Here is a 14,976-nt window from a genome sequence, read left to right as displayed (position 1 = left end):
ACAGGGCACATGCCACCAAACGAGCTTTAGCGTGAACTCATGATGTCTCAGAGTTTAACTGACTTTGGAAATGTTGACAACTATAAACTATTGCAGTGACCCATTATTTTACCTGGGTAAAGCTGGTTGCACACTACTGCGTTTTTTGGTTTGCGAAATGCGTTTTTCAGGGCAAGGAGAGAGTGAGAGATAGAGAGAGCAAGGGACCCAGTAGTCTAACCTAAATCGGACATTCTATGGCCCCGACAGATCTCATCGGCTCCTCCGGCGTCTCGGAATGGACGCCGCGGGGGACATGACTCCTGCTGCTGTCCACTTTGAGTAAATGAGGAAGTGATGCGCGGTGGAAAACGAGTGATAAATCATAGTGATTTTATATTTAAATGGATAAACCTAAACAAACCAGTTCACATGAACAATACTGATGTAAAATAAGACATCTGAATGACTACAAATATATTATATACAATTAAAATGTTGTGAGCCACAGTTACAGGGGCGCTATCCCAGGCTTTTCTTTCTTGTAAGGTCTGGATCCCGAGGCTAGGGACCCAGTGGTCCGAAAATAAATAGAAAACGGGCGGCAGTATGAGGTTAATTTCTTTATTTACGTGCTCCGAAATTCGCTCCTATATTCGGCCGAAAAGGCGCAGCAGTGTGCAACGACCTTTACACCTTCTGATAGTCCCACTCTAAAGTTGTCAAACATCAAATAATGACTCATGTAGCCTCCAAGTCCCAGACAGGTACATTAATCCTACAAGTGTTTCAGCAGAAATACAACTTGTGAGTGTCTCGTGCCGAAGATACTGTATGCTCCATGCTGGTTGGCAAAAGGCTAGAATAAAGATACAAAGGATGCACACGTAATGACAGGCCTCTTTTGTCTGGCACTGAAGACCATCAGTGCGCACAGCTTCGATTGAATTATAAAACATTGAGTGGTAGCCACACCCACAAATCAAATATATTTTGTACATTTTCACCCAAAGGTGATGATTATTCAGTTGGTTATTTATTTCACAGCCCTAGAAACCATTTTGAATGAGCAATGCCCAATGAGGCACAGGTCTCTGCCATTCAAATCGATCAGATCCAATCCAAAATATATTTTTTATTTAAATTAATCATTTCTGTACACCTTTTCTAATGCAACACATCACTGAAAAGACTCTTGGATACGAACATGTCTGTCTCTTGTGGCAGACAACAGTCGATCCCCACCTTTCATCAGCACATACCCAGCCTGTTGGCTCATTCACCAACTACAGCCAAGTCTCTCTCTCAAACACACACACACACACACACACACACACACACACACACACACACACACACACACACACACACACACACACACACACACACACACACACACACACACACACACACACACACACACACACACACACACACACACACACACACACACACACACACACACACAGCTAGGCTGCCTCTGTTTGGCCAGCTCCAGCCAGGGTTCGATAACCTAATGATTGCTGTGTCAACTCTTCTGTCACATCACGGTCCCCAAATCTATGTCTTTGTTCTTTGTGCTGTAGCGTTGTCCCTGTAACTACCTTCCATCTAGCCTTCCATCTTCATGACTGCCCAGTTTTCTGGAACAGAGTTTGAATGTATTTCACTTTAACTGCCTGAAACTCTATCCCTGTTCTCATTAAAAGACCCAGTATTCAGAATCACAGCCCAATGAGCCCATATGGTTGGAGTTGAAGAGAAGAGAATGGGACTTGTTCCAAGAGGAATCGCCAGACGATCAGAGATGTCCGTCTACTGATGCGCCTGGCGACATCTGAATTTAAATGTATTGGCTACTAGAACAGCGGACAAAACTGCACCCACTGCTTTGAATGCAAATCACATCACCGACCGTCGCAATATGAAGGATCACCCTAAATTCCTTGCATTAATTCTGCAATGCAGTTTTTTTTGAGCGGTGGTCACAACGCTCCTATACGTGGCCGTGTGTGTGGGTCTGTCTGTCTGTCTCCGTGTCCGTAGCCTGCAGTAACCTTTTCTGACCACACATGTTAAGGGAGGGGCGCTGTTGCACACACACACACACACACACACACACACACACACACACACACACACACACACACACACACACACACACACACACACACACACACACACACACACACACACACACACACACACACACACACAACCGCTCAGTTCACACGAGTGTGATTTTTTTATCTCGAAATTGCTTCCAAACAGCTTTAGCCCATACAGTACATTGAATTTAGAGATCAGGGGGTCGCCGTGTATACATGAGAGTACTATGTCCATGCTAATTTGAATGACACCTGTTACATTGGACTGTAGACCTGCAGCGGGCCTGCTACTACTTAATGAATGACAATGGGCCATCTGTTGTTATTCTGCCAGGAGCCCCACAAGGGTTACCTGGGGCCAGTTGCACCACCAGAACGTAAGTTCTGCCCTAAGTTAGGGAGTAAAGTCCTTACTAGAGGCTTAGTAACTACTAGTTAGTTTGTAACTAAGTGAGTTACTAACAGGTGTTGCACCACGACTTCTTAAGGCATAACGTAACTAGTAATGCGTAGACTGTTCCTAAAGTAATGTATAGTCGCATAAAAAGACGTCATAGCTCCCGAATCCAATGAAAGCGAACTGTTTCTAGTAAGGAAATAAAGCTTGTATCGTCTTTTGTCAACAGAGACCTCCGTCTCTCCACTGGCATGTGCAGTACAGTACACAAGTCACTGATATGCGTGCACAGGGCGAGCGCATCCCTGCGCAGCGCACTGCCCTGCAAACGGATTGTATCCCCTGTTGTGAAGTAACGCAGAGCAACGCATATTTGGAGACACAGGGGAAGAGAGCGCACCGTTCAATTCGCTGTTGTGCTGTATGTGGTTGAAAAGTACTCAAATGAATTAAAAAAGTATCAATCCTGCAATATAGAAATACTCTATTAATAGCAGACACATAGTGAGCTTGTAGATCGGCTATTTTTAAATGGCCGAAATGTATATAGGGCTTAATGTGAGGCTGTAGCTCAGGAGGTAGAGCGGGTTGGCCAACGACCCGTGGGTCGGAGGTTCAAATCCCGGCTCCTCCTGTCAACATGTCGAAGTGTCCTTGGGCAAGACACTGAACCCCACATTGCCTCCAATGAGTTGGTTGGTGCAAGCTTGCCACCATTGGTGTGTGAATGTGGGATGTGAGGACGCTGGCGTCGAATGTTCGCCGCTTCACTTCCCAATGTATGAATGAATGAACCATTGTAAAGCGCTTTGAGCACTTGGAAAAGCGCTATAAAAATGCAATTCATTAAACAGATGGGTCGTTTCATTGTTGAATTAATTAAATAGCCGATATAATGCTGTCTGCCACGTTAGTAGTGAAGTTGCTCTACTCCCATAGAGATAGGTTACTTAGTAAAGACTTAGTGCTGCCCAAGGGGTGGTGTAAATATTTAGTTGTTACTTAGAGATACGTAAGAACTAATTTGTGTGGTGCAACACCTGACATTTTAGTAATGCGTAAGCCATTTACGTTACAACTAGGCTACGTTATAACTTAGTAACAGCTGGTGCAACCCCGCCCTGGTGACTGTAAAGGTTTGGCATCTGAATCAGAGGTGTAAAGTAAAGTTACTCAAGTACTATACTCAAGTACAACATTCTACTTTATCCCATTCAGAACGGGTACACATATTGTGTATCATTATTTTATGCTTTAACTATTGAAAAATCGTGAACATTAGAAATTTGACCCGGTTCTATAAGTGTCTTTTGAATCCTTCTAAGGTTTTTTGAAAAACCTATGTTTCTATGTCAGCAATCTGGCTTAGCCATCGTCAAAGAAAAGGTCCTTTTCACTTAAATGGAGCTCAGTTCTTGAGAGACTACTATGTCAGTGGTTCTCAAACCTTTTTCATGTGAAGGACACCCAAAATTATATTTATTTGGCCACGGACCTGCATCTCAAAATATTTAGTTCCAGGAACCACCCAGAAGCAAAATTTGAGTTACAAACCTTCGCTTTAAAAATACATATATTCAAAGATTTGCACATATTTTCACAACTTTTTCAAAAATAGCGATCTACAAGCTCGCAGTGTGGCACTCGGTGCCGCGCTGTGAGCTTGTATATCTGCTATTTTTCACTGGTTAAAGCATTCAATAATTCTAGGCCTAAAAATTAATAGAGTATTTTCAGTTTTCAGTACTTGAGTTTACTACTACAGTACAGTTTCAGTACTTGAGTTTACTACTGCAGTACATCTTAGAGGTAAATATTGTACTTTTACTCCACTACAATTATTTGAAAACTTTAGTTACTAGTTTGTTTGTAGGGTTTGATTCTTTTTACAAACTATTTATTACTTCAGCCCTGTAGATTTCGGCCATTTGAAATGGCCGATCTACAAGCTCACAATGTGTCGCGGTGCAAAGCATTGTGGTCTTGTAGATCTGCTATTTTCAAATACATTTTATACATTTGAAAACGTGTGATATGGGACATTCTGCTTACTGAGTACTTTCTACTTTTGTTACTTTAAGTACAGTTTGATACCAATACTTCCATACTTTTACTCAAGTACATTTTTAATTCCAGACTTTTCCTTTTCCTTGCAGAAAAGTTATTTAGACCTGGTGCTACCTATATTTGTTGTACCTTTCAAACCGGGAGCCAACTCTGTGTCTCATAGTATTTTGTTATACATATAGCAAACCCATTTGTTTTACAATGTTTTAATACAAATTTTAATTTAGCTTTTAGAAGGCATTTTTCGAATCAGCTTAAAGTCTAAATGGGTTGAGCAAAAACATTCAAGTACTTTTCCACTGATCGGGATTTTTTTTTTAAATACTAATGTACAAACTGTATATGGCAAGGGTCTTCAACAGGGGGTCCAGAACCCCTAGGGGGTCCTCAGAGTTACAACAGGGGGTCCTCTAAATCTTTGTGTGATAGAAGCTTTTTTTCTCTTTCTTATATATGAACCCTAGCGTCCATATTCTGAGAACATTAGCCAAAAATAGCAGATCTACAAGCTCACAACGCCTCACGCTGCGAGGCATTGAGAGCTTGTAGATCGGCTATTTTCAGCAAGGTTTGGTATAGAGGGGGAAAAGAGCAGACTAAGTACAGAGTGAAAGTTTATTATGTATTGACGGTTCAAGTGGTTAAATATCTGAAAACAAATTGACATGAATCCAAAATACACAGATGAGTGTGCTGTCAAACGATGAAACTATATGGAATCTATGAACAGGTTGTGGGGGGTTCCCTGCTTCAGTCTCTCAACTAAGGGGTCCTTGGCCTGAAAACGTTGAAGACCCCTGGTATATGGGAGTTGATTATAGACTGCAATACTGTTCATGGAAATACATGCTGCTGCTTGCACTTGCTTGAACTGCTGTCACTACTTGCCGAACTTCCTGAACCAGTGGAGGAATTCTGGGTATGCAGGTCTCTATAGGAGCTAGTTAGCAGTCAAGTCAGCCCTGTGTGTCAAAGGGCAGTCTTAAATTGACTGAACCCTCCATGTCGTATGCCATACCCCTATCGTACCCCTAAGAAACAAATTGACCCTTTTAACTGTGATTATAATACAATATAAATTTGTATTACAACTATCCTAATTATAATACCAGGGTTCCCACACATTTTTTTTTTACCAATTCATTTCCAAAACTTTTCCAAAACCTTTCCAGAATATTTAACCCAATTTCCAGGACTATATAAGGTTGCTTACTCCTATGTGCAATGCCCAAAGACAGGTAGTGTATGCCAGTGGTTCTCAACCTTTTCAGGCCGTGACCTCCGAAATAATCATGTTTTAACTGGGGACCCCCCCACCCTGACGAGCACTAAGAGTAGAGGAATTTTGTATAACACGGTTCTATTGTGAAAATAGATGATCTACATGCTCACAACGCCTCGCGTTGTGAGCATGTAGATCATCGCGTTGCGAGGCATTGTGAGCATGTAGATCGGCTATTTTCACAATTTCTGCCTCTAATATTTGACAATTTGGCCAATGTTTAATTTGTCATTTCAGAGGTATTAATAAAATAACCAAAGACAATGATTGGTATTTTTTCCAGGACCTTCCAGGACCCTTGATAAATTCCAAAACTTTTCCAGTACTGGAAAAATATTTTTCTAATTTCAAAGTATTTCCAGGAATGTCATGACCGTGGGAACCCTGTAATACACTATAATGTATTTTAACTGTAATTAAAATACACTATAAAGTATTAATGTATTACTATGATTACTATAATAGATTATAATAGTGGTTATAACACAATAGAATCTATTATCATGTGTTACAACTATATCCTGGTGGTCTAAATGAAAAGTCAGTGAGTGATCAGTCATTATAAAGTGTTTGGCCCTGTTTGGCCTAGCTCAGACTTGGATTGGATACTTTTTAGTACCACGTTTAGTACCACTTTCACACCACTCTACCAGGTCCTTGTAGTGGAACACCTGGCACAAGTGGGCGGTGTGGAGTGGTGTGTTGTTGGGCCATGTCAGTGGAAAAGGGGCTTAATAAATATATTTTCAGCGTGTATCTAATACCCACCAGGCTTCAGTCAAGGTCTGCCCTGCGGAAGCTTCTGATTGGCTGAACCGGAGGTAGGGAGCGCTCCGTTGTGTTCACCTGGACCGCGCGGAGGTGACGAAAGTCGGGGGGGCGAAGATTTACTATTCTGTCCATAACGACTCGCTCGCTACTGTTCGCTCTGCGGTGTCTCACGTGGCTCATGGTTGCCTGAGACGGCGCGCCTCCGTCGTCATCACTGAAAACAAACGCTCCTTTACAAGAACCCAACTGAACCCTGGTGGGTTGAGGAATCACGCATATTTTCAGGTCGGGATACCAATTCATCCAATCAGCAGAGAGAACCCATGCAGGATACAAGGACAAACAACAAGAGACAGTGGCCTTTTTGCAAGTGACCAACAGCAGGTGTGTCAAACTGTGACACCCTGGGTGCCAATAGCTGATAACCTTAGCAGAGCCATGAGTTGCTTTGACCGATAAGATAAGGTGGTCAAACAAACACAATCAAATGTTCTACCAATACTACAACCATACTGTGCAAACACTGGCACCAGAGCTCCTGATAACGCAACAGACCACGCCACAGGACCAACGGCTGCAGCACCGTGCGTCAGTTACAGTTGCAGGCGATAGTGCCAACTGAATTACATCCACTTCTCTAGGGGCTGTTAAGTATGACATCATTTTGTAGGCAGAGGAGAATTTCTGCCCCCAGTTTCCGTGAATCTTTTTACTATTTTTACTATTTACACATTTTTCTTCTCTTTGTTGTTGAAAGGAAAGTGTTAGAATTATACTTTAGTCGTTATTTTTGTCTCGGATCTGTTGAAATAGCGAGGGACAGAAAATGCTCTGGGGGCAGAGTTCTCCTCTGCCTACAAAATGATGTCACGGCTTAAAAGCCCCATACCACTTCACCACTATTTTCAAACCAAAAAAACGATGAGCTTGTAGATAGGGAAATCCCCCCCCCCCCCCCCACCCCCCACCCCCCCCCCCCATAACAATGAACAATATAAAAAATATCAAAATTGTTCTCATTGCATTCCTTTACAGTGTAAGGGAAATTGACTCCATTTGCTTTTTCCTTAGGTTCATGATCCACAGGTTTTACATTTCATTAGGCCCAGACTACAAGGGATTTGTACTGGAAGATGGAACATGGTGTGTGCCTACGTATGGGGTACATGTGTGTGTTATAATAACAACCGGTGAGTATATGCCAAAATATTTGTACTGAAACATGGTGTGTGTGTTGTAAACCTATGTAGTGTAAGTAGAGGGCAGGGTGTTTGTAATCCAACAGGTTATGTACAGTATAGTACTGTGTGTAATGTATGAGCCATGATTGTGTGCATCTCTGTGTAGTGTGTATGTTTTTTTCTTTCCACAAGCATCCGTCCATTAAGCCTAATTTTACAGGGTGGTGGCTATTTGTTCTAGAACAGGTTGTGTGGTTGTGTGTGTGTGTGTGTGTGTGTGTGTGTGTGTGTGTGTGTGTGTGTGTGTGTGTGCGCGTGCGTGCGTGTGTTAAAGGTCCTAACCCTAACCCTAACCCTTTGCAACATACGTTTATTTTGAGAAATGTATACTGCTCACGATTATTGTGACCAAATAAATCGCAATTAACGATATCGCGATAAGCTTGTAGATCTGCAATTTTTTGGCAAAGAGATTTGGTAGAGAGTGAAAAAAGACATATAGTACGTTTTACCAATAAAGGGTTTAAATGGTACCGGGCGGATATGCAGCTCGGCAAATAAAAGGTGAATTCATCCCAGTGCATGACAGAGGACGATTTCACGATAAATTTAATCTCCACGATACGATTATCGTAAGTGTTTTTTTTTTTATCACGATAAACGATAACATCGCTTATCGTTCCATCCCTACTACTGACCGACATAGTGCAGGTAGAGCGCCAGGTACTTGTACTGGAACAGGGGGTTGTTGGAGAGGCTGGTGCGCTGGATCTTCTGGAAGAAGGAGCTGACGTCCCAGCGGTAGAGCACGTCCAGCAGCATGATGCTGGGGACGCGCAGGCCCACGTTCAGCACCGCCTCCATGCGCTCCTTCACCGCCATGATGGCCTCGGCTCTGGAGAACTGGGAGGAGCCGCCGCCGTCGCCGCCACCGGGACGACTTTGCGACCTGGGAGCTTACGCCGGGCGCACTGTGGAGGGGGCAGACAGAGAGGGGGGGAGATGGTTGAAAGGATTTGTGGGAGAGGAGAGGGGCGGGGGAAGGGAGGAATGCAGGGAAGAAAGAAGAAAGACTTTAAAGACTGATTTATAGTTGCGCGTCTGTGTCACACACGGAAACATCTGACCTACAAGCTCACGGTGCGACGTGCCGTGACACGCTGTGAGCTTGTATATCGGCTATTTTAAGGCTTCTATAAGACTGTTAGCAGTACAGCAAAGCCTCAAGAGATAAACATGTGACTTGAAGCCAAGATCACATGAAAAAGTGAAAATGTGAAACATTTGACTAACGAAAATAAATTAGTGCAGATTTTTTTAAATTGAATTCATAATAAAAATGGACAGTATGTAAAATTACTAACTACTAAATGGACAAAACATTTAAATAACCTGGTATGGAGTATGGACACGTTTTAGTTAGTAGTCATATACAAGAGATTTACAGCACCTTGCATAACCGCATACTTTGTCGTACTATGACAAACAGCTAAAATAGACGATCTACAAACTTGTAGAGCTCCTATAATGATTTAATCATATGACCGAAATGGGGATCGGATGCCAAGTTCAAAGCGGTTTAGGTGCATAGTTTCCAGGTAGCCTCTAGTTGATATAGTAAAATCCCATCCGAGCTGAGGCCTTGCATTAAATGTGTGTATGTCCAACATGTCTGCCTGTAATAGAAAACATTGTTTTGTAGCTTGATGACAAATTGGAACACTTGCAACTGTTGCTACAGTATTTACAAAAACAACAGTTGCTTGGATATTGAAAACAAGTCACAGTAAAACAGTAATATCAGGCTTTTCCAGCGTTTCACCTACAGTACTCTATCACTGCAAAGAAATTAGGCATTTTCTTTTCAAAGTGGTAACTGGCAGTCATGATGGAAGAAAGGCAATTATACAACCATGCTCTGCATGTCTGGCAGCCATGCAGATTTGTTGACATTCTATTCTAAAAACTTGACCTTCTCGGCCTTAAAACAACATTATCTTCGGGGATTTCCCGCACCACTACGGTGTGAGTCATGCACAGATGAAGGCCAATTAACAATATGAAATGGCAGATTTGAAAGAAAACACCAGAGGAATAAAATAAAATGCTGTAGGTAAACGGACAAAACTATGAACAAATTCTATTACATTGCGAGCGCAAAAACATCAACTGGCTGGCTCCCTGAAGGAAGGTGCTACATGTCAGAGCAGACTTGAATGACAAGGGAGTAGACTCCGTTTAGCAGCACATGCTGCTCTGAGCTGCTCACACCAATCCCATCACATCAGATCAGTCAGAGTTCTCTTTTTTTTTCTTTTTTTTGTAAAACCGTGTGAGACAGACTTCTGCAACCCCACACACCCACACGTTTTGGTGACAAGCCGGTGTTGAAACTCTGCTCATGATGATATTAAATGTCACTCCTGATCAAATAATCAGCCGCAGCGTGGCTATTTCCATGCGTCACTGCTGCAGTGAAATAAAAAATGCATCGTTCCCCAAAACATTAGCACTTCGTGTTTTGTGTGGGCGTGCGAGTCCAGTGGAGTTGCTGGAGTTGGGGGAGGGGGCTGCCATCATGCATAACACTGGTTGCTTGCTACTACTGTACAGCACACTGTTTACCGTTGTCCTTCTCTCGTCCTGCCTGTATCGTACCCTCCCTCCTATGTTCCCTCACTCTGAGAAACGCTGGGTGCGTAATTAATTACATTCCACAACTATACCACATAGCTATACATACAGTACCAAGGCTATGTTATAGTACCTTTCTTACGTGGAATACAGCTCAAAAGGACTTGCAGTATGAAAGAATCATGGTATAAATTAAAGATTAAAAAAAGTAACAACAATTCACAGATAGTTGACAAAGTACGAGCAGCCACGTTAGAGCTTTACTGTAGTAACTGTAGTACTGTGTTGAAGGAGTAGTTTTCTATTGATTACTCACGCCATGGAGACATGAGTTCAATAATATGTTTTAGTTTTAGTCGCATTCCTAAGACAATAATTTCATTGCAATAAATGTACCCCCATTGATTCCGGATGGGGGGACCCAAATGCATTTGGGTCCCCATCCGGAATCAATGGGGGTAAATTTAAAATAATCAATTTTGTGTCTTAGGAATGCAAAAGATACAAAAAAAATATTATTGAACTCATGTCTCCATGGCGTGAGTAATCAATAGAAAAAAGTCAATTTGAGGGTGAACTACTCCTTTAAGTACCGTACTACAGTTTGCATAGCAAATGACTATGCTTCACACTTCCAAGTTCAACTGCACTATAACAAACCATCTCACTCTAGAGACCACCAGTGAAAATGCTAAACCCTAATCCAAATGCACTTGAGAATCGGAGTCTTCAGTGTTGTTAATACATGCAGTCCCATTTGCTAATAGAGAGAATACAGCATGTTTCTGACTAAAAGAAACATCCATCTTGATTGGAAAACACTTCAGCCAGACTCAGAACAACCTTACCGGTCCGGTTCCAATCCAATTACGACTTCAAACTCAAAGTGGTGATGTGCTCAAGCATATAATCCGCGTGTCAAAAGTCAAACAGTGTTTTTAAACAGTTTGGGGTGTTAGTAACGCTGGAGACGCACACAGGGTTTGAAAAGGATTGACTCTTAACTTTTCAGGAGGGTGCAAGGGTTGCCCAACTTGTCGACCTCCTTCCTTAGGTCCCGTTCTGGATCGGTGACTTTTATGCAGCGACATTCATCTCAAAATGTAATCGTCAGGGTTAACGTAGTGGGGTGCTCTTGTGCAGTTGATCAGGAACAGGACGTTGAATATTCTCGGCATGAAGGTTTACACTTTATATATAGTTTGTTAACTGGGGTCCCCCAGGGCTCTATTCCAGGTCTGCTAGTATTTCCCTCTACACAAAATCTCTTTCCCAAAAATAGTTGATATATAAGCAGGGCTTGACATTAAAGCTTGTCCTGTTGTCCGGGACAAGTAATAAATCCTTCCAGACAAGTTAATTAAAAATGTACAAAAAAGTGGCTCTTGGTTTCACTTTTTCTGTGACGCTCCTGGCAGAGTGGCAGTCCTTTTGTTATTCATTCTATTTCAATGTCTGACACCTATGCATGCATTAAAGACATTTCTGTGAAATGTTTTATTTTTATCCGGACAAGTGACTTTTGTGCCCGGACAACTGAATGGGAAATGTACAAGTGCCTCCAGAATGTTTGCCCCAAAAGAGGGACACTCACTTCAGTGCCAAAACACTAAGTTAACACATTTCAAACATCATTTGGGGTCTCCAGGGGATAGGTTGTTAAGATGATCTATTTGCAGTCAGGGCCAAGGGCTACAGCTGCATTCTGTGCGGTCCTTGTCTATGCCGTGAATGGTGACCCAATAAATCATTTGGCGTTTAGGAAGCTCTCACCACAATAACGGCTGAAATACACCAGGCGGACCAATGGCCGACAACAGCAGGGCTCATTGTTGAGCATTGGGACTCATCTGCTAGGTGCATGTGTGCATAATTTCGGCTTTAGTCGGACCTCATAGAAGTGGTCGGGACTCGGGAGCCCAATTCAAAACATGAATCACCGCTTGTCCGTCACCTCACCTGCCCTGTACTCAGTCAAGGTCAAGCCAATCAGCCTATCAAGAGTTTCTGCACAGAAGAGGGGCATTAGTACAAGAGAAATTAAAGGCTGGTGGAGTTCCCACAGCAGCATTTTAAAAACATCTGGTTGTGATATCTGCTGGAGAAGTTAATGGCTTTTATCTAGATTTGGAACTCAGTCAAGTTCAAGCCAATCAGCGTATCAAGAGTTTCTGCACAGAAGACCAAACAGTGCAACAAAAGCTCACCTCACTGTAGAATTAGGGCTGCACGATGAATACTGTATCGGTGATCATATAGGCATCTGCAATATCTGCCTTAAAATAACTTTCATACTGACAATATCAACATCTGTAAATATCGTAGTGTAATTATCGACCATAACAGCAATGTTGATATCCGTTATTGTAATCCCTATGTAGAATAATACACATTTTCAAGACAACAAAGAGCTACAGATGTCTGTGTTTACTATTTTGTATAAATAAATCCATGAGAGTGGAAGCGCTGTTGACCACACACTGTCTGGTGGTGTTCACTGCTTCATCGGACCATAAACTAGCTTACAACAGAATACTAACATGAAGGCCTAATGTCTCAAATTCTGTAGTTAGTCAGCAATATAGTTTTCCCGGCTTAGGTTGAGCACTCCTGGACAATTTCCAACACCACAAAATTGCATTTCCTTCCAATTCTGATGGTCAACATTTAAACCAGCACAAAGGGAGGCCCTCTGATTCACAAACACATTCCTTCGTGCTACTCTAAATCGCTGTTTCACAAATAGTGGGTTGCAGACCATTTTATGGGTTGCGAGTAAAGGTGCCTTTATTTTTTGTTTCCTACATTTTGTTTTGAATTATTATTTCAAAAGAAGTTAAAATATAGATCTGCTATTTTAACTACTTCTTAAATACATATATATTTAAGAAGTAGTTAAAATAGCAGATCTACAAGCTTGTAAGATTGTAGTAAGACGGTTATTTTCACTCGTTTGGTTCGCGAGAAGACAAGATCTCTCTTTAGTTTTGGGTCTCCACTCTCGAGCTAAAAGGTTTTGGGAACCACTGCACCCACACTATAACATATAGCTTCTCTCCAAAAGCTGCAGTCATACAGTCATGTATAAACACTGTTACAGTTACAGTACCCTGAAGAAGGCAGCTGTGCTGCCGAAACGTCGGTTTGTTACTATGTCCTAATAAAACTTTTGGCACTTGGCTATAGTGTGTGCGGCCAGTGCCACTTCTGTCTTTTTTAGACATCTCCTGAATGATTTCACTGTCGTGAGCCTGCACCACCACAAGGATGTGGTGTGAGTAGTATTCCTGTGCTTAGTGACAGTTACAGTCCCGTCACTTAAAACACAATTAGAACGGGTACACATTATTGTGTATCATTATTTTATGCTTTAACTATTAACAAATAGTAGATATAACAGGTGACCCGATTCTATAAGTGTCTTTTGAATCCTTGATTTGAAAAAGATTTGAAAAACCTATGTTTCTATGTCAGCAATCTGGCCAGCCATCGTCAAAGAAAAGGTCCTTTTCACTCAACTGGAGCTCAGTTAGTCTGTTCTTGAGAGACTACTATGTCAGTGGTTCTCAAACGTTTTCATGTGAAGGACCCCCAAAATGATATGTATTTGGCCACGGACCCCCATCTCAAAATATCTAGTTCCAGGGACCACCCAGAAGCAAAATTTGAGTTACAAATGTTCGCTTTGAAAATACATACATTCAAAGATTTGCACACATTTTCACGACTTTTTCAAAAATAGCAGATCTACAAGCTCGCAGCGCGGCACTCGGGGCCGCGCTGTGAGCTTGTATATCTGCTATTTTTCACTGGTTAAAGCATTCAATAATTCTTAACCTGATTACTGTATTCCAACATGTGTGCTGAACAGAATTCATCCACAGGTAGGCAACCGTTTAACACGTTGAATGCGCCAGCCAGTTTGTTTACCTCTCTGATCTCACAGAAAGCAACGACATATAGGTTTTCAGCTGAGGTTCAATGTTGATAAGCACTACAACAACGGTACTCCAACACAGCTGCAGAACAGAAGACACACCACATTGTAATTTTGTTCCCAACCCCAGTAACTTCTTCCAAAAGCCTCTTCAAAAAATATGCTGATGGTAGCGTTTCCATCTCCCTTGCTATGTATCCCTGCAGCCCCGGGACGCACAGGAGGATTCAGTAAAAACTTACATAACGTCCTAGATCCACAACAGCAACCAGCCATGACCATAGAGAGAGAGTGAGAGATCACTCACTTTTGCAGAAGCCCCTTACATAACATAACACTACCTCTAACATCTATTCCCGCTACTATGGCTTCAAGCTGCTGATCCTCTAGTCTAGTCGTTACTTTACTTACTGCACACTGAATGGCAGGCAGCATCAGACCTGTGCGATGTGTCTGGCTGTGATAACAATATGACATTGAGTGGACACATCCAGGTCATATTGTGTTCAAACAGAGAGGCTGGCCGACTACGGTGTTTTAGGGGTATGGGATGGGCAGGTTCCTGACACTGGTGTAAAGTAATTAAATACATTTACTTAACTGACTGTACTTAAGTACTT

General features: G+C 42.1%; 1 protein-coding gene across 1 annotated transcript in view; it reads right to left on the bottom strand.

The window, feature by feature from the left end:
• LOC308304027 (RING finger protein 145-like) overlaps nucleotides 1-14,976 on the bottom strand; it is a 31,054-nt gene that overhangs the window by 14,173 nt on the left and 1,905 nt on the right. Inside the window, exon 2 of the mRNA XM_080748585.1 lies at nucleotides 8,484-8,756. Coding sequence (XP_080604711.1) covers nucleotides 8,484-8,667 — 184 coding nt within the window. The 5' untranslated portion in view covers nucleotides 8,668-8,756. The remainder of the gene's footprint in view (nucleotides 1-8,483; nucleotides 8,757-14,976) is intronic.

The sequence above is a fragment of the Nannobrachium achirus genome (assembly GCF_963921795.1).
Source record: "Nannobrachium achirus genome assembly, chromosome: 19".
NCBI classification, from domain to species: domain Eukaryota; kingdom Metazoa; phylum Chordata; class Actinopteri; order Myctophiformes; family Myctophidae; genus Nannobrachium; species Nannobrachium achirus.
This window is presented reverse-complemented; position numbering and strand designations above follow the sequence as displayed.